Source organism: Pogona vitticeps, chromosome 1, assembly GCF_051106095.1.
Source record: "Pogona vitticeps strain Pit_001003342236 chromosome 1, PviZW2.1, whole genome shotgun sequence".
Classification (NCBI taxonomy): Eukaryota; Metazoa; Chordata; class Lepidosauria; order Squamata; family Agamidae; genus Pogona; species Pogona vitticeps.
The window spans coordinates 230,297,564-230,321,479 of record NC_135783.1 but is presented as its reverse complement, the minus strand read 5'-3'; the positions used below and the strand labels follow the sequence as shown (position 1 = coordinate 230,321,479).

The 23,916-nt window shown below is 41.0% G+C and overlaps 1 protein-coding gene across 2 annotated transcripts; it reads left to right on the top strand.

Moving 5' to 3' along the window:
- The first annotated feature begins 5 nt into the window (after positions 1-5).
- PARP9 (poly(ADP-ribose) polymerase family member 9) lies at positions 6-23,916 on the top strand. 2 transcript variants are annotated; one of them, XM_072984718.2, is made up of 10 exons: positions 6-92; positions 6,403-6,439; positions 7,582-8,399; positions 9,155-9,385; positions 9,482-9,700; positions 11,920-11,995; positions 14,640-14,990; positions 17,222-17,367; positions 22,768-22,942; positions 23,353-23,916. In XM_072984718.2, exons 3-10 carry the CDS (start codon positions 7,608-7,610, stop codon positions 23,685-23,687), a joined length of 2,325 nt encoding a protein of 774 aa, XP_072840819.2. In that variant the 5' UTR covers positions 6-92; positions 6,403-6,439; positions 7,582-7,607; the 3' UTR covers positions 23,688-23,916. The 2 variants fall into 2 exon arrangements, with proteins under 2 accessions (XP_072840819.2, XP_072840816.2); XM_072984715.2 differs by lacking the exon at positions 6-92 and adding an exon at positions 389-516.

The window sequence follows — 23,916 nt, the reverse complement described above, 5'->3', positions numbered from 1 at the left end:
GGCAACGCCCGAGCTCCGAGCCCTCGCCGGGAGGAATCTTCTCCGCCTTTTAATCATAAATTAAATCTGCAGGACGGGCAGAAGTTTAACTGGTGAGGGTGTTTTTTCCCTCTCCTGTTGCTGTAGTTCCGTCCGGCACCTCTTGACTTCTGACGGTGCTGATTGAGTACGGCGGGCTCCCCGCCTTCCGAGCCCGTAGAAGACGAATATATCTGATGGGATGTGAAGTTGTGATGGGAGTGAAAGGAATTTCGTTTGTCTTTCAGGCAACACTAGATTCGTCGTTGTTTTGCTCGCAGCATGGGTACTGCCCCTGTGGAAGACCATTTCAAGGAGTGCCTTGGTGATGCTTGCACTGGTTAGGGGCGTCGTCCTATAGAACTGGTTGCCCCCCCTCTCAAAATAGTTAATGCAAACCCCCAAAATGTAAATTGCAGTCTTGCAACTCCGTGTTAATTACTCTTAGAGGGCTCCCACTTTTTGGTTCAGGCCTCAAGATCGTTGCATCGGATTAAGGTAATCACCCGATCCCTTTAAGAAAATCCAGTTGAACAATATGGGGCAAGTCTTGGGTTGTTACTTACAATTTCCAGTCGTGGCAAGGCCAATAAGGTTAACCCTATCCAGTTTCACCAGCCTTTTGGTGATTGTCAGAAGGTGTTTGGTTGGCCCTGAACCCTGCAAAGGTTGGAATGGGATCCTCAACATGCCTTGTTTGAAATAAGCCCCATTGAATACACTGGGACTTCATCCCACCTGAGTGTGTACAAGACTGCAGCTATTGCTGCTTCCCACCTGTCACTATGGGTGAAGTAAGTCCTGTTGAATCCAATTGAACTTCCTTCCAAGTGTGCATATTTATGATTGCTAATAGTGCAGTCCCTTTTCCCCAGGCTTTGAGTCCCATTGATTTCAGCTGAACATGTTCTGAGTGAAAATTAGCACTACCAAGAACTACATTTTTACCAAGCATCCCAATAATGAGCGATTAGGCAGGCATAAATCTCTGGTTTGACAAGATGTCTAAGAAGGTAGACTCTGCTAAGAAGCCTTCTTAGATAAAGATGTTATATGCTGTCAAGGCACTTCTGATTTATGTCAGTCCTGATAGGGCTTCAAGGCGAGTGACATATTCAAGGAATGGTTTACCAGTGTTCCCTTCCCATGAATTTCAAAGCCAAAGCTGAGCTGGAATTTGAATTCAGGTCGCCCGACTCTTAATTCCATAATTTATTCAGTATATCATGTTGGCTCCCTAGATAAAGAAAATAAAACAAAGAGATGCTGCCCCCCTGTTGCTAGATTTCCTTGGAGAAGTTGCTAAAGGCTGCAGAACCTTATACTGAAATAAATGTATTAATCTTTAAAATGGCACAAGACTGCCTTTTAAGTATGATGTACTTAAGACATGCATGCATAACATCTAGTTTGGTACTGGCCCACTTACCATTGAAAGTGATTATAAGAACTTATGACAATATTTTTACATAAATATCATCTTGGGGTAGGGGAGCACACACATTATGTGCACACTGCCTACTGTACTTCATTCCCAAGGATGGGATTTCATCAAAGGTCTGCTTTCCTATGCATTCCTCACTCGTGACAATGTTCCTGGAGCATGCATGTTTTTCCTTGGAGATGAAACAAAGGATGTAGTTCTTTGTTTATTTGTTTTAAATACATTTATGATATTTGTAAGCTTTTTTAAAAGGCAAACTTTCCAAAGGGTGGCAAGCAGCAATAATTTAAAAGACTCAAAGATGAACCACAGTAAAATGGTGCGGCTAAAAATATTGTAAATAAATAAATAAATAAAAGCAAAATGAAAACCAGATAGCACCGCACAATGGCCCCTCTGTCACAGTGACCCTGGAGGGGTCTCTTGAAGGCCTGAAGTGATGGTTGGGCAGGCCTCAGGTGGAAGGTTCCACAAGATGGTAGCATTACTGAGAAGGCTCTGTTCCTTGAGTCCGTGAGCCTCTACATCAGACATACAAACAGATGGCCCTCCAGATGTTGCTGAACCATAGTTCCCATCACCATTGGTTTTAACAGCTAGAGCTGATGGGAGTTGCAATCCAGCAACGTCTGGAAGGCTTTTTATTCCGCAGCCCAACTTTACACGGTAATACTACTACTGTAGTCATATTGTGATGGTGGAAGAAACAATGGGACTTAGGTTCCAGCAGGGGTCTCCATAGTAACTAGACACAGGGGTTCTGAGGCTAAAATGGTTGCGTGATGGAGGCCTTTCCTCAGTCCTCTGCCTAGACAAATGGAAAACAGGGGAGAAAAGAAGTGGCATCTAAGAGGGGAAAAGCAGGAAGGGATTCAAGATGGGGAACATGATGCCATTTTTGGTAAGAGAACAGAAAACAAATTTTCAGCATAGACTTTCAGCCTATCTGCCACCAGAGTGAAAATTAACCTTTGTTGTTGTTGTTTAGTTGTTTAGTCGTGGCCGACTCTTTGTGCCCCATGGACCAGAGGACATCAGGCCCTCCTGTCTTCCACTGCCTCCCGTAGTTGTGTCAAATTCATGTTGGTTGCTTCGATGACCCTGTCCAACCATCTCGTCCTCTGTCGTCCCCTTCTCCTCTTGCCTTCATACTTTCCTAACATCAGAGTCTTTTCCAGGGAGTCTTCTCTTCTCATGAGATGGCCAAAGTACTGGAGCCTCAGCTTCAGGATCTATACTTCCAGTGAGCACTCAGGGTTGATTTACTTTAGAATGGATCGGTTTGTTCTCCTTGTGGTCCAGGGGACTCTCAAGAGCCTCCTCCAGCACCACAATTCAAAAGCATCAATTATTCGGCGGTCAGCTTTCTTTATGGTCCAAGCTCTCACTTCCATACACCACTACAGGAAAAAACATAGCTTTGACTATTCGGACTTTTGTTGGCAAGGTGATGTCTCTGCTTTTTAAAATGCTGACAAGGTTTGTCATTGCTTTCTTCCCAAGAAGCAGGCGTCTTTTAATTCCTTGGCTGCTGTAACCATCTGCAGTGATCATGGAGCCCAAGAAAGTAAAACCTGTCACTGCCTCCATATCTTCCCCTTCTATTTGCCAGGAGGTGATGGGACCAGTGGCCATGATCTTAGTTTTTTTGATGTTCAGCTTCAGACCGTTTTTTGCACTCTCCTCTTTCACCCTCATTACAACGTTCTTTAATTCCTCCTTGCTTTCTGCCATCAGAGTGGTATTATATGCATATCAGAGGCTGTTGATATTTCTTCCGGCAATCTTAATTCCGGTTTGGGATTCCTCCAGTCCGACCTTTGGCATGATGTATTCTGCATATAAGCTAAATAAGCCAGGGAACAATATACAGCCTTGTCATACTCCTTTCCCAATTTTGAACCAATCAGTTGTTCCATATCCAGTTCTAACTGTTGCTTCCTGTCCCATGTATAGGTTTCTCAAGAGATAGATAAGGTGTTCAGGCACTCCCATTTCTTTAAGGACTTGCCATAGTTTGCTGTGGTCCACACAGTCAAAGGCCTTTGTGTAGTCAATGAAGCAGAAGTAGATGTTTTTCTGGAACTCTCTGGCTTTCTCCATAATTCAGCGCATATTAGCAATTTGGTTTCTAGTTCCTCTGCCCCTTCGGAATCCAGCTTGTACTTCTGGGAGTTCTCGGTCCACATACTGCTGAAGCCTACCTTGGAGGATTTTGAACATAACCTTGCTAGCATATGAAATGAGTGCAATTGTACAGTAGTTGGCACATTCTTTGGCACTGCCCTTCTTTGGGATTGGGATGTAGACTGATCTTTTCCAGTCCCCTGACCACTGTTGCGTTTTCCCAACTTGCTGGCATATTGAATGTAGCACCTGAACAGTGTCATCTTTTAAGATTTTAAATAGTTCCACTGGAATGCCATCACCTCCAGTGGCCTTGTTGTTGGCATGCTTTCTAAGGCCCACTTGACTTCACTCTCCAGGATGTCTGGCTCAAGGTCAGCAATCACACTATCTGGTTTGTCCGGGGCATCCAGATCTTTCTGGTATAATTCCTCTGTGTATTCTTGCCACCTCTTCTTGATGTCTTCTGCTTCTGTTAGGTCCCTCCCATTTTTGTTCTTTATCATGTCCATCTTTGCACAAAATGTTCCTTTAATATCTCCAATTTTCCTGAACAGATCTCTGGTTTTTCCTTTTCTGTTATCTTCCTCTATTTCTTTGCATTGTTCATTTAAGAAGGCCCTCTTGTCTCTCCTTGTTATTCTTTGGAAATCTGCATTCAATTTTCTGGAACTTTCCCTATCTTCCTTGCATTTTGTTTCCCTTCTCTTCTCTGCTATTTTTAAGGCCTTGTTGGACAGTCACTTTGCTTTCTTGCATTTCCTTTGCTTTGGGATGCTTTTTGTTGCTGCCTCATGTACAAAGTTACGAGTTTCCATCCATAGTTCTTCAGGAACTCTGTCCACCAAATCTAGTTCCTTAAATCTGTTCCTTACTTCCACTGTGAATTCATAAGGGATTTGGTTTAGATTATACCTGAGTAGCCCAGTGGTTTTTCCTACTTTTTTCAGTTTAAGCTTGAATTTTGCTATGAGAAGCTGATGATCAGAGCCACAATCAGTTCCAGGACTTGTTTTTGCTGAGTTATAGAGCTTCTCCATCTTTGGCTGCAGAGAATATAATCAATCTGATTTCTGTATTGCCCATCTGGTGATTTCCATGTGTAGAATAGCCTCTTGTGTTGTTGGAAAAGAGTGTTTGTGATGACCAGCTTGTTCTCTTGACAAATCTCTTAGCCTTTGTCCTGCTTCGTTTTGAACTCCAGGGCCAAACTTACCTGTTGTTCCTTTTATCTCTTGACTCCCTACTTTAGCATTCCAGTCCCCTATAATGGGACATATTTCTTTGGTATTAGTTCTAGAAGGTATTGTAAGTCTTCATAACTGTTAGCATGCCAATAAAGGTTTCTGTACTGTACTGTACTGTAAGTCTTCATAGAATTGGTCAATTTCAGCCTCTTCAACATTGTTGGTTGGTACATAAACTTGGAATGTGATGTTGAAAGGTCTGCCTTGGATTCGTATTGAAATCATTCTCTCATTTTTGAGACTGTATTGCAATAGTACAGCTTTTCCCACTCTTTTGTTGACTATGAGGGCTACTCAGTTTCTTCTATGGGATTCTTGTCCATAGTACAGTGGAACCTCGAATTACGAATGTCCCTACCTATGAACATTTCGACCTACGAACAGCTCTGTTTTGCAAAATTTTGCTTCGACTTGCGAACAGAGCTTTGACCTATGAATGAAAAAAAGGCAGGGGAAAAAGGATGGGAAATTCAAATTTCCCCTGCCTTTTTTTGTTACATTCAAACCATTGGTGGCGAAGAGGCTGCTCTTTCACCCCAACAGTTAGGAAAAAGTTATCATAAAAGATTTCACCTATTCCTGCCTTTGTTTTGTCAAGCTATTTTCTCCACTCCAAATATGTCGAAGAAAATGCTTTCTACAAGGTTGTGGACTGCTGGGGAATTAAAGTCTGTCTTTTACTGAACAAGTTACAGTGAGAAAAGGAAAATTTAAGACCACCTTATAAATATCAAAGCGTCAACAGCAGTATTTATCTTCAGGCTCATTTTATAAAATAGATCAAATTCTCCAAACCAATTCTATCTGGATCTCTAAGGAAACCAGAGCCACTCAAAAAGGAGAGGAAGTTGCTATTTAAACCTTTCTCTTAAAAATACAGTGGTATACTGTTGCTGGTATGCTATTCATAATGTCCCCTGAGAAAAGTGATCCAAAATCAGAATGAGCTAGTCCTACATTGGAAACCCTATAATTTTCTACTGTGCGTAGTCTGTTTGGACAAAAAGTACAAGCTGAAACTCAAGGTTTTCAGGAGCTGACAGGAGAAAGAGGTAGAACTGCAGCATCAGTGAATAATAGCTGTGATTTTAAAAAAGCTTGCCAAATGCAGGAAAAAGCAACCCTCACTATTCATTTGTATAGGAAAAATAACATAAAGCCCAGTATCAGCTATAATTGTATCATCGTTAGATCCATTGTAAAATGGACACTTACATACGTAGGAGTAAGCTGTGCTGAATCTCCAAGGAAGCACATGTAGGACTGGACTGAATGCTGTGAGCCGGCTGTTGAGACACTATATTGACAGGTTAGACCATTTCGGACTGCAGTCTAATGATGCTTAGCAGAAAGTAAATCCCTCTGAATTCACTGACAGTTTCTTCCAAATAAGCATGCATAGAACGTTTGCTTGGAAAAAGTAGACAATAAGCTGAAGTAATAGGATTCTTTTTATTAGGTTGTTTCAGCAGAAGAATTAAGGGTTTATGCATAGGTATTGCATTTCATAAGTGACAACCTTCGTGACAGTGAATAACTTTGTTGATTACATTATTATATTCACAGACTTCCAGTTCTGAGACCAGTCAACATGACTGTGCAGGTAAATAGTCTTCCTGATTCTTTTTGGTATTGGTTGATGGTATACTGACGTCAAAATCAGAAGAAAAATGTCTGCAGTTACAGGGAGTTTACCTTCCTCTGGGTGTCCGTACTGCAGAAATGTTCATGTCACTGATGTGCCTCCATCTCAGCTCTTACAAATAGGGAACTGTGCCTGCCTGCATTGCCATCAATGCATAGGTGGATCGTGTCCACAGACCCTTTTCTTCATAGGCCCTCATCTTGCTTAAAAATAGGTACCTGTTCCCATTTCACATATTTTGATTTGGTAGCAGCAATTTATGTGTTGTTTATGCATCCGTTTAAGCTATTATTTACCAGCTTGGCAACTGGTAAATAATAACTGGAGTTATTAGCTAATATAATAATAATAATAATAATAATAATAATAATAATAATAATAATAATAATAATAATAATAATAATAATAATAATAATAATAATAATAATAATAATAATAATAATAATAATAATAATAATAATAATAGGATACCCAGAATGTACTGGATAAAGCCCACTAGGAGTATGGAACTGGAAAAACAGCTCCTTAAATATCTCATTTATCTTGAAAGCCCTATTAGGATTGCTGTAAGTTAATTCTAACTCAAGAGCACATAAGAACAGCAACAAGAATATAGGTGCTGTTAAGCCAATTCCAACTTAGAGCGGTTCTTTTCTGGGAGTTTCTAGGTACAGAATACTCAGATGTGGTTTACCATTTCCTTCTCCTGTATATGAGCCAACTGTGCGTTGCAGCTGCAAAAAATGCAAATGTTTTAGGCTGCATTAACAGAAATATAGCCTCTGAATCATATGAAATACTTGATCCTCTCGGTTTGGCAGAGGTTAAGCCTCATCTGGAGTACTGTGTCCAATTCTGGACATCACACTTTAAGTGAGATGTAGACATTTCCATACAGTATATATAAGCAGGTTAGGAACGTATTCTGCAGATACAATGAAATATTTATTTTCCTAAGCCATTGCAGAAGAAAGCAGGGAACCCTTTAAAAATACAAAGAAATACAGTAATTTTTTATGTATATAAAAATTGCATTTATTTATATATTGCATTTTATTTTTCTCATACTGCTGCAGATGATGTGTTTTATTTTATTCTAGAACTCACAGTGTCAGTGGATGAGGAAATGCTTTCAATTCCCATCAGTAACAGTGTTTATGCACTTCTGAAGAGAAGAGAGAACTACCTATGCAGTCTGCTACAGAAGAAATTTGGTTGCATAGCTCTCCTTAAAAGCATGAGGAATCCCATAGAAGTGTATAGGAAAAGCCTGAAGGAAGGCATTGATGTTTCTGTCTGGGTCGATGATCTTACAAGACATGAGGCTGATGCTTTGGTGAATGCAGCCAATGAACACCTGCACCATTTTGGAGGCCTTGCGTTTGCGCTGTTGAAGGCTGGAGGGCCTGAAATTGAGGAGCAGTGCAAGAATTTCATTGAAAAAAACGGACCTCTCCGTGTTGGCCAAATTGCTGTCACAAGTGGAGGAAGGCTTCACTGTAAGCAAGTCATCCATGCAGTTGGTCCCAGGTGGTCTGAAGATCAGAGGGAGGAATGTTGCCTCAAGCTTGAAACAGCCATTATCAATATTCTGAAATACGTGAATGCTCCAGAAAACAATATTAGGTCTGTGGCCATTCCAGCACTGAGTTCAGGCATCTTCAACTTTCCCCAAGACTTATGTGCTCAAGTGATCGTACAGACTATAAAACATTTTATCCAGCTGGCCCCGTTGTTTGGCTACCTGCAAGAAATCCGCCTCGTGAACATTGACGAGATGACAGTGGAAGTAATGAGAAGGACTTGTGAGGAGTTGTTGGGTGGTAATGAGGTTCTGTCTCCAAGCAGGGCAGCGGATTTCATCAGAGTCCATGACCTCTGCTTGCAGATCAAAAGAGGGAATATAGAAATGCAGAAAGTAAGTTGTTCTGCTTACAAGAAATATGGTGGACCGGAACATGTAAACTACAGGTTTGAATCCAAGGGGCGATTCCATTTGCACAACTGCCTTTTGGTCAGACCTTAGAAAATATCCTTTTTTGAACGACAGCTTCCAAACTCCCCCCGGTCAGCATGGCCAGTGTTTAAAGAGTAATTTTTTCAACCTGTGTTTTTGCTACTGCAACTACAAGGCTGAGGGGATTGATGGCTTTTCTGCACTGCTTTGGTTTTAAAATGTTCAAAGAGCAGCATTATGTTATAGTCACTATCAAGTGCTTTAAAAGGATGGGCAAGTTCCCCCACTTTATACATGCCTTTGAGCCAAGGATGTTTCTACTACATGTAAGCCAGGGAGTGCGTGTTCTTTAATGATGTTATTTCTTTAGTGAGTGGATTCTTTCCTTTCCTTTGTTTTGTTTTAATGTAACTGCAAAGGCAGGTCTCTTCTAAGGCTTTGTAGTTGTCTACACACATGTCTCAGTATGGCCAGGATACTACTTGCAGGTCATGGAGAATTTTACCAAACTATTCACTATACCACTGGCATCCCAAGTGAACAGTATGTATTAATTTTTATGCTGTGGGCTTGTGTTCTTCACAACCTGCCTGCTGGAGAAAGGTTCTGATAATTTCCTGGAAGTTATCAAGCGTTATCAGAATGCTATATTTTTTTTGATGACACGCACTGATCCAAAATGAAGTGGTCTCAGGTTTGAAGTTATTCTCTTACAGACTGCTGTTATTATTAATTCTGTGGTTGTACAAGATGATCTCTCCCGAGGAACGGTATCAAGAGCGATTCTCGAAAAAGCGCATCCAGATGTGCGAGAGCAATTTCTTGCAGAGTTACAGGAATATTCGTCAGAGAATCTAAGACTCATGTGCACAAAAGGATACAGTACTGACTCTGAGGTTTTGCTCCATGTGGAACAGCTGCCTTGTAGTGAAGGCAACACACAGGAGGTGATGTCCTTATTGGCTATCCTTTAAAAAAAAAACTTTTAATTCTTTTGAGTGTAAAAGAACCCAGCTTCTATAACCCTACTTTTTCTCTAACAGGCCCTGAAAACCACCATCTCTAAATGGCTTCTCAAGGTACAGGAGTGGAAGTTTTCATCCATTTCTTTTCCTCCCCTTGGCATTGAAGAGCTGTGGTTACCAAAAGAGAATGTAGCGGACATTATGGTGGAGGAAGTCATACGCTTTGCGGAGGAGCATCCTGAGAAGAAGCTGGAAGTGTCCATTGTGATTCCCCCAAACGACAGTGATATTTATGAGGTAGGATAAATAATATTCATTGCCATGAGAAGAAGCAGTGAAATGCTGCCACATCTATGCCTATACTGTATTTCACACAAATGCACTTTTGTATAGTCAATCTGCTACTGCACTTTCTGTGCTAAAAGAAAGAAAACCTCATTTGGTTTGAGGAAGGCAAGCTGTTCAATTTATGTTGAGGACTCTTACCTCTGTCTATGAGGGTTTATTCTGTTTGGTCCCATTGTGCACATAGATCTAAAGCATGAAGAATGACACCGATTGAACTGCCAGAATGCAGTATGGAAAAGTTTGTGTCAACCAGGGACAAATTTCTCTGTGATCATTACCCTAGACACCATTACATGGGATAGTTAGTTTTACGGTACTTTTTATAGCGGAAAATAATAAGTGTCATCAGAGACTGAAGAGAAATCGTGATTTGCATGTCATCCATTACATGGGTGTACTTTTTTTTTAAAGGACTGGGTTAAAAAGCAACCATAGGCGAAATATTTTTCAGTATTAAGAGGCAGGTGTAAAGAAACTATGAAGAGATAGAGAGCTGCTTTCAGTTTTCATGGCTGATAGCATTGATTGCATGGCACTTAAAAACATGGAAGACACCATCACTCTTGTATCTTATAACAGTTTTTGTTGAGCGTAAATATTTGGAATGGACTAATTGATGATAGGAAAGAATAAAACGTATCATCTGCAGATGAAACTAGTTTTTTTATCTAATTCATCTGAATGGCATGTGATAATGATATCTTCAAACAGTGCATATAGAAGTAATAGAAAAACAGTAGTCTTCCTTTTGTTGAGGCAATAATTGGTACCTCACTCTTCTACATATTCATTCGTTCGTTCGTTCGTTCGTTCGTTCGTTCGTTCGTTCGTTCGTTCAGAATATTTTTACCTTGCCTTTCTCCTTCAAAAGACCCAAGGCAACTATATTTGCAGAACTCAGAGTGGCTTACAGAATTTGAAATCTATCCAGAGGAGGGTGACAAAGTTGGTAAGGTGCCAGGAGACCAAGTCTTAATAAAGAAAATTTGAAGGAGTTTGTAATGATTAACCAGGCAGAAAGCTGTGGAAAAGGTGATGTAATTGCTATCTTGCCATAGATGAAGGGCTCCCATAGATGTAGAAACAGATTATGTTTTGGTTTTTTGCTGAGGAGAGAATTGGAGCAAGTGGGTTAAAATTACAAGAGTTCTTTGAGTAAACATTAGAAGGACTTCCAGTTGTTGCATACTGATCAACTGTGGAAAAGACTGTTTTGGAAAGGAATAGGTTCTCCTTTATTAAAAGAGTAGCCATAGGCGGTGTAGCAGTTGATTTCTGCATCTGCAGGACTTACAAGAACTGTATATATGTGAATGGAGCAGACGTATCCCACCTTTGTTTCAGTTCTGCATAAGCTGAGGGCCTTCTCTGCTCTACTTGTCTCTTTTCTACCTGAATACCTATCAGGGTGAGGGCTGCCTCCACTCTAGTTGTGTCTGTTGTAGATAAACATCTGTCAAGATACCATGGAAACTTGGGCCAGCAAACTAGTGGCAGAGCTCCCCTGGGAGCAACCATATTGATGGGCAGAATCGATGGCTAGGCTAACAACAGCTTTGCCCTTATGGCTGCTTATTATATTTCCTGGAAAGACCAGGGCATCTCTGTTGCATGGCAGGATAACAATCTGCTATCTTGGCGCCATAGCTGCTGCTTCCAATAAGTGGCCAAGGGTGAACTCTTGAGTCTACCTGGAGAGATTAGCCTCTGCACCGACACTGAAGTCACTCAAAGTAGGTTGTCTGGGAAACTAAAATAGAGCCCTTTGTGATTATTGTGGTTAGAGTCTGTTGTGCAATAAAGTGATTGTTTTGCCAGTTGAATTTCCAATTTGTCTGAGGAATACCATATTCAAAGTGTGTATCCAACTGGATATTTTATGTAAGTTAAATTGTCTTTACAGATAACTGATACTTGCCATAATGTGAGCTAATTTTACAGGTTTCACTTATACCTAATATTACAAGTGGTCAAAACCAGTGGTTCTCAAACTGGGGTCCCCAGATGTTCTTGGACTGCAACTCCCAGAAATCCTGGCCAGCACAGCAAGTATTGAAGGCTTCTGGGAACTGCAGTCCGAGAACATATAGGGACCTCAGTTTGAGAACCACTGGTCTAAAGCAGTAGTCATGACATTCTGTTTTTTCAAAAATGGTCTCTTTTCAAAGGTTTTCCACAGCAAGCTGATGTCAGTGAAAAACAATCTAGAAGAGAAGATGGACTGCAGCAATATGGATGCTATGGGTAATAATCAGTAGACAGGCTCAGTCAAACAGTGGGGAATGCAGTGTTTCCCAAAATGTATGAGCAAAACTAGAGTACATATCAAGTTTATTGGGAAATTATGTACACCTGGTGTGTATGTGTGTGTGTGTGTGTGTGTGTGTGTGTGTTTTGTCAAGCCGGAACTGATTTATAGGAACCCTAACAAGGCTTTCAAAGTAAGTGAAATATCTAAGGAATACAGTGGTGCCTCGCAAGACGATTTTAATTTGTTCTGCGAAAATCGTCGTTTTGTGAAAAAATAGTCTTGCGAGGTTCCCTATGCATCGGTCTAAAAAAAAAAAAAAGTCTTGCGAAGTATAGGTCTCAAAAAAAACACCCGTCTTGCAAAGCACGGTCATAGAAAAAAAGTATTGCGAGGCACCATAGTGATAGCAATAAAACAATCATCTTGCGGGTGTTTCGTCGCACGAGGCAATCATCTAGCGAGGTACCACTGTAGTTTCACCAGTTCTATCCCATCCCCAGCCACTCTCCTGTGGTCAGGCAGGGATTTGAATCCAGGTCTCTTGAATCCTAGCACCTTACTTTGTTCACTAGAGCCATTCTCAACTTTTTTGGCCATAGCCATAAACACAATATGAAGGAAATATAGGCCAAAGCAGGACGGTGTAAGTTGTATAACACAATTTATAAGGTGGTGTGTAAAGATTTGTTTTCAGTCTCTGGCCCCTTTCAAATATGCCAGGCTTCCCCCGGAGGTCCCATGGCCTCCATTGAGAATGGCTGCACTACACCACACTAGGTAGTGCACCTAATTTTATTGAATTCTTAAAACATGAAAGCCATGACTGCAGAAATTAAAGGGAATGTCATGGAAGGTGCAGGTTTTTGAAAAGCAGCTTGAAAGATGCGCAGTTAGAATGAGTGGAACATGTTTTAAGATATGGACATGGTTCAAAAACCCCTCATATATTTAATGATAGGTCCTTCTAATTTACCTATGAGGAAGAGTGGTTCATTTACTTATTATATTTTTATCCTGCATTTTCACTAAAGAAAACTACTCAAGGTATTTTTTTAAAAAAAATGTATTTAAAAAGAAGTTAAAACAAATTAGCCAGTAAAACCATTGAGATGCCAGAAGAATTAAAGCCATTAAAATCATATTCACTTGACTTTGTTGGGGTTTCTGAGTAGACACATACAGGAGCGCCCTGTAAATAGAGGAACATATTATTTTAGGGGCTTCAAAGAGCATTTTAAAGGCTCTATCGGCATCTTGATAGACATTTCAAACAGCTGATCAACATATAAAAGGAACAACCCTTGTTTTTAAAACACATTTTTCCTTTTAGTATGACATTCTGTGATGCATGCTTGTTTCAGTTTTGTCGGAAAAAAAGAAACTAAAGATTCTGTAAAACAGCTCCACAGAAAGACTCAGCTTTCAGGGTTCCCTGTTTCTGCCAAAAGAACTTTTCTCCCTCTGAGCTACAGCACTTTTCTGTGAACCCCATTCTCACGTTCATCCGTGGATTATATACTGTTGAGAAATCATATCAGTTGGGATTGAGGGCACCACGATAATTATGTTCTTTAAAGGAAACGTGGCTTAGCAAGTGAGTCTGTACTCTGAATTACTCTGGTGGCTGAAATATGATGGATATCTACAAAAGCAAGGCTTTTTCAGTTGTGGTGCCGACCAGTGAATTACCCTACACAAGAGGAACCCCCTACTTCCAATGCTGAAGGCTTTTAGACAAAAATTAAAACCTGGCTTTTCAGAGCAGCCTTTGCTATGGACTGAGGGCTGCTTACGCTGTTTTATTTTGCCTCAGGGGGACATGGTGGCGCTGTAGGTTAAACCGCAGAAGCCTCTGTGCTGCAGGGTCAGAAGACCAGCAGTTGTAAGATCGAATCCATGTGACGGAGTGAGCTCCCGTCACTTGTCCCAGGTCCTTGCCAACCTAGCAGTTCGAAAGCATGTAAATATGAGTAGATAAATAGGTACCACCTCAGTGGGAAGGTAACACTGTTCCGTGTGTAGTTGTGCTGACCACTGGACTACGGAAACTGTCTTCGGACAAAACACTCGCTCTATGGCTTGGAAACGGAGATGAGCACTGCGCCCTAGAGTCGGACACGACTCGACTAAATGTTAAGGGCAACTTTTACCTACCAGGATGTTTGTGTTGTGATTGTTTCTCCTTCCTTTACAGCTTTTATTATTTGTCATTGTATTTTTATTACTCTGTGGTGAACCGTTTTGATTTCTTTTGAAGATGAGAAATACACCTAGTGTGGTATAGTGGTCAGAGTGATGGACTAGGACTTGGAAAACCTTGGTTCAAATCCTGACTTGGCCTTGAAGCATAGTGGGTGACTTTGGACCTATCACACTCTTGCAGCCTGACCTATCTCAGGATTGTTGTGAGGATGAAATGGGAAGAAGAAGAATGTATGCTGCCTGGAAGAATGGTGAGGTGTAAATATAACAAATAGAAAAGAATAACTCGACATTTTAGCAATTTCACAGTAATGAAGTCTGTAGTATAATATCAGCATATTTCTGTATCTCATTCACAATTGCTACTTTTTCTATGTGTGAAAAATACAAATTATGTATCCAGTAAAACAACAACCACCACTTTTCCTTCTGCAGAACAACAGACAGGCATACAAGCCAATGCAGGATGTGAAAGAAATGGACCATTTGTAGAACTTATTGGTCACAGTCATGAAAGTGTGGAGGAAGCAGGACTGTGGCTCAGAAACATCATACAAGTTGAGGAAACTCACCGGATTGTTATAAGAAATTCTGATATTCTCAATCTTGGCAATGTTGAGCTGTCTCATCTTGATCAGGATTTTGGTATACTCGTACTGAAGAACTTGACTAAGGAGGGGGCAGTCCTAGAGATTGAAGGGTCCCCCCAAGCTGTTATTGATGCAACGTTTGTAGTTGAATTCATGCTCCAGACTACAGCCAAGCAAGAACCCTTGAGGACAGATGGTATGTGGGGCTGTTTAAGCGACACTGCTTTGATAGCACAGGTGAACGTAGCAGCTAATCAGAGTCTGTTGAAGAACTGGCCTGACTGAGAATCTCCCTTGGGCAGAGTTCTAGCCCTTTATGGAACAGACTTGGGAAAATCCGGGGTGTCTCAGTTATAGGTTCAGAAACAAAAAGGTGTCTGGCCATGGTTTCAGGAGGTTCTAATTCACTCTTTGTCTTCTCAGTGTAAGTTTCTGGGCCTCCTTCTGGGCTCTTAAATGACCGAGCCCTTGCCCACCCAAAGTAATAGATCTACAAAATGCCAATGGAATATTATCAGTGGACAGGATTGTGTGAGAGGCCAGTGAGGCTTTCTATTTTAAAAAAACAGAATTGCTTTGTGTTTTAGTGAGATGTTGCTAGCTGATGAAACAGTCAGGTTCTGGGATTTTCTCTTGCTTGGTGTCTGTGAATGGCAGTGAGCAGAAGAGAGGGTTCTGTAGAGTCTAGAGCAATAGTTTCCAACTTTGACTAACCCAAGTATTCTTAGACTGCAGCTCCCAGAAACCTTAGCCAGCACAGCTGCTGGTGAAGATTTCTGGGAGCTGCAGTCCAAGAATGGCTTGGGCCCTGGATACCTGAAGGACCGCCTCCTTCCACATGAGCCTACCCTACAAGATCTAGCCAGGGGGCCCTTTTGAAACAGCCGTCCCTTAAGGAGATAAGAGGGAGGGCTTGTAGAGAAAGGGCCTTTTCGGCAGCTGCCCCCAGACTATGGAACGCCCTCCTGACCGAGATTTGTCTGGTGCCAATGCTGATGACATTTCGGCGCCAGGTCAAAACCTTCCTGTTCCAGAAGGCTTTTAATTGAAATAATATCAGCTGTGGGTCCAATGGCAATTTTTAGAGTATATATTTTTAATTGCATTTCAATTATTTTGCCCTTTTTTGTATTTTAAATGTTGTAAGCCGCCCAGAAACCTTCGGGTAGTGTGGGCAGCATATAAGTTAAATAAATAATAAATAAACACCTGAGTTATCCAAAATTGGGAACTACTGTTGTAGACCATCATGGCTGCCGGTATTGGTGTTGTCAGTATGTAGCCTTTGCTATATGAAGCTTGCCATTGCAAAGCAATATCAGATCACTTCCTGGCATTAAAAAAAAAATCCTTTTTTTTTTTACGGCCCCATTAGTGTTGCCACTCTCTGGGTGGTTCCCAAGATACAGTACTGTAAAATAATGAACTGGAACACTGTATGATACAAACAACAACAACAACAACAAACCCTGTTGCTAGCTAAAACGATTCCCAAATGGCCCCTGCTTGTTTCACCAAACAAAGAGCTCACGCTACGTGCCCCTCAGCTGCCACCAGTCGATTACATCAACAATACTATTAATGATAGATGTCCAGGCCGTATGTCATTGAAAAAAACCAAATAGAAATTGCTTATTGATACAGGTGTTGACAGAACAAGCAATGTTAACTCTTAAATATTCTCCTTTATCCACTCTCAACCACCACTCCTCTGCCCAACCTCAAAAACTCTCTCTCAATAACGTCAACTCTCTAACTAACTCTCTGACTCTCCCTCCTCCTGCTGAGTCTCTTATATCTCATTATTCCGCCCCTCCAGCACTCCTGTTGGTCTATGCAGATAGCATATGAATATTCATGACCTGGGAGGATGCCACAGTTCCCATGTAAAACAAGCATCTTTAAGGCCTCGTATCTTCTAAATCAGTGGTCCCCAACCTTTTTAACACCATGGACCAGTTGGGGAAGGCGGGGCACCCCCCACGCTCATACAGACTTGGGGTTGGGGACCCCTGTTCTGAATGACAGGATGAATGTACTTCAGATTTTGAAAGCATAGGGAATGCTTTTCCATTTCCATTTCAGGAAGCAGTGATAGGTGTTTGTTGAATAGCTACCAATTTTCCTATGAGCTGTGAAAAAAAAGTAGCAAAATGAGATTATGGGGCATTTGGGTATGTGAACAGATTTTTTTAAAAGTCAGAGTTGAAAGCTTTAAATGTGCTTGTCTGGCTTTGTCCAGATTTGGCAAGAGCAAGCAAGCCCATACGATCCAGAAATATGTTCCTGATGCAAAGTTATAACTTTGTCTGGATTGCCTCCTGCTGTCATTGATGCTTTATGAAATGCTATTTTGACCAGTCACACAATATCTGTGATGCACTCCTGTGCAGCTCTTGTTAAGCATCTTCCTATCTACATATGTAGGACCTTTGAGAAATTACTCATATCAAGAAGGACACGCAGAGATGACAAGTAAATACTGTTATCAAATCACTCCAATAGAGTCTTATCTTCAAGAATTCAAGGACAAAGAAAAACAGCTTGAGAAAGCTGGTCTTCAGGTTCTCAAGGTAAAGATATACAAATGATAAAATATTTTGGGAAGTGAACAGATGTACAAAATCAACAGGAATTTGGAAGGGCTAGATAAAAGTAATTGCGTTAAAGTAGAGGTATAGATAAAAACATAAAATCTTGGTTGCAAAGTAGAAAAACTTTATTTATTTATTTTATTAGATTTATACCCCACCCATCTAGACAGATAGTCTACTCTGGGGGGCAGAGTACTGTTTTGTTTTTTTTTTTTACTGGTTGCTTGTCCTCTTTTAAGCATAGCAGGCATTAAAATGCTAGAAGTATAAGGGTTGGATCCTCAGTTGCAAAGAGTCCCTTCTGCAAGAGGAAGGGACTCTGATCCAGCAGAGACCTTTGCTGGTATGCCTTCCTTTTCTTCTACTGGTGAAAGTATTGTAAGAGGAGACTTCCACTCATGAGAATGTTGCTACTAATTCAAAGTGCTGCAAGTCTCCAAAATATGAATTCGTAAAAAGCTAAGGATGATCAGGCCACAATTTGCTGTCACTGGCTATTTTGAAATATCTAGTAAGGAAGCATTGTTTGCACTTCATTGCAGTTCTTGGCAAATGAACTACATAAGGAAATATTCTTTATGCCTGGAATATGACTGCATCTGTGTTATCTACAGGCGGTTCGTTACTTCCTTTTATACCTTTTGATGGTTAGGGACTGTGTTAGCATCAGAGAATTTTAAATCCCTAATGCCTAAGCAGTCCTCAACCATTGAGATATGTAATGGGAAATAAGAGTCTCCAATTAATATGGAAGGAACCCAGGAAGTAGCCCAATTAAAGATTTCCTCCTTTAATGACGGCAATTAAGACGATCTAATGGTTCAAAGGATAGCTATAAAAATGCTGTATTTGATTCTTCGCATATAGTACAACTAGTACACAATTATCTGTTGTACACTTTTTAAATTGCATTTTGTATATTTTGTGTGTGTTTAGTCGTTTAGTCGTGTCCGACTCTTCGTGACCCCATGGACCAGAGCACGCCAGGCCCCCCTGTCCTCCACTGCCTCCCGGAGTTGTGTCAGGTTCATGTTGGTTGCTTCGCAGACACTGTCCAGCCATCTCATCCTCGGTCGTCCCCTTCTCCTCTTGCCATCACACCTTCCTAACATCAAGGTTTTTTCCAAGGACTCTTTTCTTCTCATGAGATGACCAAAGTACTGGAGCCTCAGCTTCAGGATCTGTCCTTCAAGTGAGCATTCAGGGTTGATTTCCTTTAGAACTGATAGGTTTGTTCTCCTTGCAGTCCAGGGGATTCTCAAGAGCCTCCTCCAGCACCACAATTCAAAGGCATCAATTCTTCGGCGGTCTGCTTTCTTTATGGTCCAGCTCTCACATCCATACATCACGACAGGAAAAACCATAGCTTTGACTATTCGGACTTTTGTTGGCAAGGTGATGTCTCTGCTTTTCAAGATGCTGTCAAGATTTGTCATTGCTTTCCTCCCAAGAAGAAGGCGCCTTTTAATTTCAGGGCTGCTGTCTCCATCTGCAGTGATCATGGAGCCCAGGAAGATAAAATTTGACACTGCCTCCATATCTTCCCCTTCTATTTCCCAGGAGGTGATGGGACCAGTGGCCATGATCTTAGTTTTTTTGATGTTGAGTTTCAGACCGTTTTTTGCACTCTCCTCTTTCACTCTCATTACAAGGTTCTTTAATTCCTCCTCACTTTCTGCCATCAGAGTGGTATCATCTGCATATCGGAGGTTGTTGATATTTCTTCCGGCAATCTTAATTCCGGCTTGGGTTTCTTCCAGTCCAGCCTTCCGCATGATGTATTCTGCATATAAGTTAAATAAGCTGGGGGACAATATACAGCCTTGCCGTACTCCTTTCCCAATTTTGAACCACTCAGTTGTTCCATGACCAGTTCTAACTGTTGCTTCCTGTCCCACATATAGGTTTCTCAGGAGACAGATAAAGTGGTCAGGCACTCCCATTTCTTTAAGAACTTGCCATAGTTTGCTGTGGTCCACACAGTCAAAGGCTTTTGCATAGTCAATGAAGCAGAAGTAGATATTTTTCTGGAACTCTCTGGCTTTCTCCATAATCCAGCACATGTTAGCAATTTGGTCTCGAGTTCCTCTGCCTCTTCGGAATCCAGCTTGTACTTCTGGGAGTTCTCGGTCCACATACTGCTGAAGCCTACCTTGTAGGATTTTGAGCATAACCTTGCTAGCGTGCGAAATGAGTGCAATTGTACGGTAGTTGGAGCATTCTTTGGCACTGCCTTTCTTTGGGATTGGGATGTAGACTGATCTTTTCCAATCCTCTGGCCACTGTTGAGTTTTCCAAACTTGCTGGCATATTGAATGTAGCACCTTAACAGCATCATCTTTCAAGATTTTAAATAGTTCAACTGGAATGCCATCACCTCCACTGGCCTTGTTGTTAGCCAGGCTTTCTAAGGCCCACTTGACTTCGCTCTCCAGGATGTCTGGCTCAAGGTCAGCAACTACATTGTCTGGGTTGTCCGGGATATCCAAATCTTTCTGATATAATTCCTCTGTGTATTCTTGCCACCTCGTCTTGACGTCTTCTGCTTCTGTTAGGTCCTTCCCATTTTTGTCTTTTATCATGTTCATCTTTGCGCAAAATGTTCCTCTAATATGTCCAATTTTCCTGAACAGATCTCTGGTCTTTCCTTTTCTGTTATCTTCCTCTATTTCTTTGCATTGTTCATTTAAGAAGGCCCTCTTGTCTCTCCTTGCTATTCTTTGGAAGTCTGCATTCAAGTTTCTGTAACTTTCCCTATCTCCCTTGCATTTTGCTTCCCTTCTCCTCTCTGCTATTTCTAAGGCCTCGTTGGACAGCCACTTTGCTTTCTTGCATTTCCTTTTCTTTGGGATGGTTTTCGTTGCTGCCTCCTGGACAATGTTACGAGCCTCTATCCAAAGTTCTTCAGGCACTCTGTCCACCAAATCTAGTTCCTTAAATCTGTTCTTTACTTCCACTGTGTATTCATAAGGGATTTGGTTTAGATTATACCTGAGTGGCCCAGTGGTTTTTCCTAATCTCTTCAGTCTAAGCTTGAATTTTGCTATGAGAAGCTGATGATCAGAACCGCAGTCAGCTCCAGGTCTTGTTTTTGCTGACTGTATAGAGCTTCTCCATCTTTGGCTGCAGAGAATATAATCAATCTGATTTCGATATTGCCCATCTGGTGATTTCCATGTATAGAGTCGCCTCTTGTGTTGTTGGAAAAGAGTGTTTGTGATGACCAGCTTATTCTCTTGACAAAACTCTATTAGCCTTTGTCCTGCTTCATTCTGAACTCCAAGGCCAAACTTCCCTGTTGTTCCTTTTATCTCTTGGCTCCCTACTTTAGCATTCCAGTCCCCTAGAATGAGAAGAACATCTTTCTTTGGTGTCAGTTCTAGAAGGTGTTGTAAATCTTCATAGAATTGTTCAATTTCAGTCTCCTCAGCAATGCTGGTTGGTGCATAAACTTGGATTATTGTGATGTTGAATGGTCTGCCTTGGATTCGTATTGACATCATTCTATCATTTTTGAGATTGTATCCCATTACAGCTTTTCCCACTCTTTTGCTGACTATGAGGGCTACTCCATTCCTTCTACGGGATTCTCGCCCACAATAGTAGATATGATAATCATCTAAGCTGAATTCGCCCATTCCTGTCCATTTTAGTTCACTGATGCCCAGGATGTCGATGTTTATTCTTGCCATCTCCTGTTTGACCACCTCCAGCTTCCCAACGTTCATAGATCTTACATTCCAGGTTCCTATGCAGTATTCTTCTTTGCAGCATTGGATTTTCCTTTCACTTCCAGGCACGTCCACAGCTGAGCATCCTTTCGGCTTTGGCCCAACCACTTCATTAGCTCTGGAGCTACTTGTACTTGTCCTCCGCTCTTCCTCAGTAGCATGTTGGACGCCTTCCGACCTGAGGGGCCCATCTTCCAGCGTCATATCTTTTAGCCTTTTGTTTCTGATCATGGGGCGTTCTTGGCAAAGATACTGGAGTGGCTTGCCATTTCCTACTCCAGGTGGATTGCGTTTAGTCGGAACTCTCCACTGTGTCCTGTCCGTCTTGGGTGTCCCTGCACGGCATAGCCCATAGCTTCTCTGAGTTACTCAAGCCCCTTCGCCACGACAAGGCAGCAATCCATGAAGGAGTGTTTTGTATATTTTAGCCATATAATATGTTTTATGAACTGGTTATACACTTTTTAAAATTGCATTTTGTATATTTTAGCTATATATTTTAAGAGCTGGTTCCTTGACCGTAATAAATAAATTCTATTCTAAGGCAATGAAGGTACCAAACGAATTTTAAACAAAAAGAATTGGCAAATGGTTTTTGCTTCCTGAATATGTTTTTAAAAAACTAAAATAAACATTAAATATCTGCTGAAAACTGGAATAATAACCAGAAATTCTAGCACAGATCTTTGATAGTAGATCATGCTGTTAATTTTTAGAGGCATATTGATAGGGTGAATATGGCTTCTGAATACTAGATAAACTAAAAATTGGTCCTTGGCCTTCCTGAAATTGCACCCTCATTCTAAAATAACAGTTTTCCATTACACCATTGCAGTATTAGGCTGTTTCATGCAGTGGACAACTCTGTTGTCTTTTCCTACTGAAACTATTGGACTCAGTTGATCACTAGCTCTCTATGGTGTTTAAAATCTGCTCTTGAGTATAGATGGGCATGAACCAGTCCATCCCAGTTTGTAAAGGCAGCAGCAAGTGTTGCTGCTCCCCTCTCCTGCCTCCTCAGCTGATCATCAGCTTGCATGCTTTTCCCACCTCTTCAGCTTATCTCCCAGTTATGAGGAAGAGCATAGACTTCTCTGCCTCACCCTTTTGTCTGAGTAGGAGATCAGCCAAGAGAGTGGGGCAGAGAAGCCTGAGCTGTTGCCGGAACTGGAAGATTAGTTGAGGAGGTGCAGGAAACTAGCACACTGGGCCTGGTGAGTGGCTGATTGAGCCAGAGGAGGCGGGGTAGGGGACTGCTGCCTTTACAAATTAGGATGAACTGGGATGAACCAGTTTGTGCCCATCTCTACTCCTGAGAGTTTCCAACCCCTCTGGCCTATGTTTGTAGGGTATGGGCTGTAGAAAGGGCTGCCTTCTTATTTAGGAAACAGCTCCCATCTGTTGGAAGCATGTTATTAGATACTGCCGTTTATTTTTAAAAAACTGACACCCCCATCTATTTAAATTACCAGTTTTACCAAAAGCCAGTGTAGTTTGTGTTTTTAGTAGAAGTAGCAGTAAAGAGTTTTGTGGCATCTTGAGTTGTATTTTGGCATGTATCTTTGTGGATTATGCAGGTATACCAGATATGTGTTCGCAGTTACCAGTCCTCTACTAGACACAAAGGTATTGCTCATTTTTATTGCAGATAGAGAAAATATGCAATCCCTTTTTAGAATTTGCTTTCCGAAGGATTAAACAAAAAATAGAAGGAAAAAACACTGGAATGCCAGTATGCCACAGGCTATACCATCGTGTGCCAGCTCAGTATTGTAGTCTGGTGTGCCAAACTGGATTTCAGAAAGCTTACTCCTCTCTGCAAGGTAATCATCCATTCATGTGATTATTTGATGTACAGGTATCTGTTTTGAGTGCACTTAACAGAGTTCTTTTTAAAAGAATTAGTATTAAATAGTTCTTAACATTTTCATCCTGTAAGTATTATAATTCCTCTCTGTAAGAAGAGAAATAAATTGAATTTTCACTCTTGGGTATAAATCAAGTGAAAGAACAAACTGGATCATAAACTTCTGTATTATCAAAATTATTGTATTTCCCAATAGTGAGTCATTATATCTGTGAGTTCCCAGTATGCCTCATATGCTTTCTCAGTTCTTATTTGACTCAAAATTCTATTCAGCATGTGACTGAAAATTATGTTCATCAGTTATCTGCACAACTATTGTAAAGAAAGCATGACCCTTTAAACAGACTGTGTTGTGTTGTCTTTCAGATGAGAAATATGGAACTGGCGTCTACTTTGCCAAGAATCCTGGGAACCTTGTAGATACTCAAGAAAAATGTGAACTGGATCACTTGATCTGCCTGTTCGAGGCAGAAGTTGTAACAGGCTCATATACAAGGGGCAATCGAAGCTTTGTTGCACCCCCTGTAATTAATGCAAGCAACATGAAACTCTATGACAGTGTTGTAGATGATATTCACAACCCTGAAATTTTTGTAATTTTTAATAGGGAACAAGCCCTACCATTGTATTTGCTAACTTGCTCTCTACTCTGGAATCCACCACAGAAGACCAATTTTGAAACATCAGTCCAGAATCTATGAGTCCTTGAAGTTCATCAGAATGCAAGCATGAGGTCTAGTGTGTAAGAATTTAGAAACATACATGTTGCAGTTATTCATTGCACTGACAAAATCTTGCTTCATTAGAATCTCGCTAACTGCTAAATAAGCAATTTCACCAATAGCAGTTAAAATGTTACAATTTTATTGAAATGAGACTGCTGCATTCATCATACAAACTCTTTTAAATAAAAATTCCAACTTTAAACCA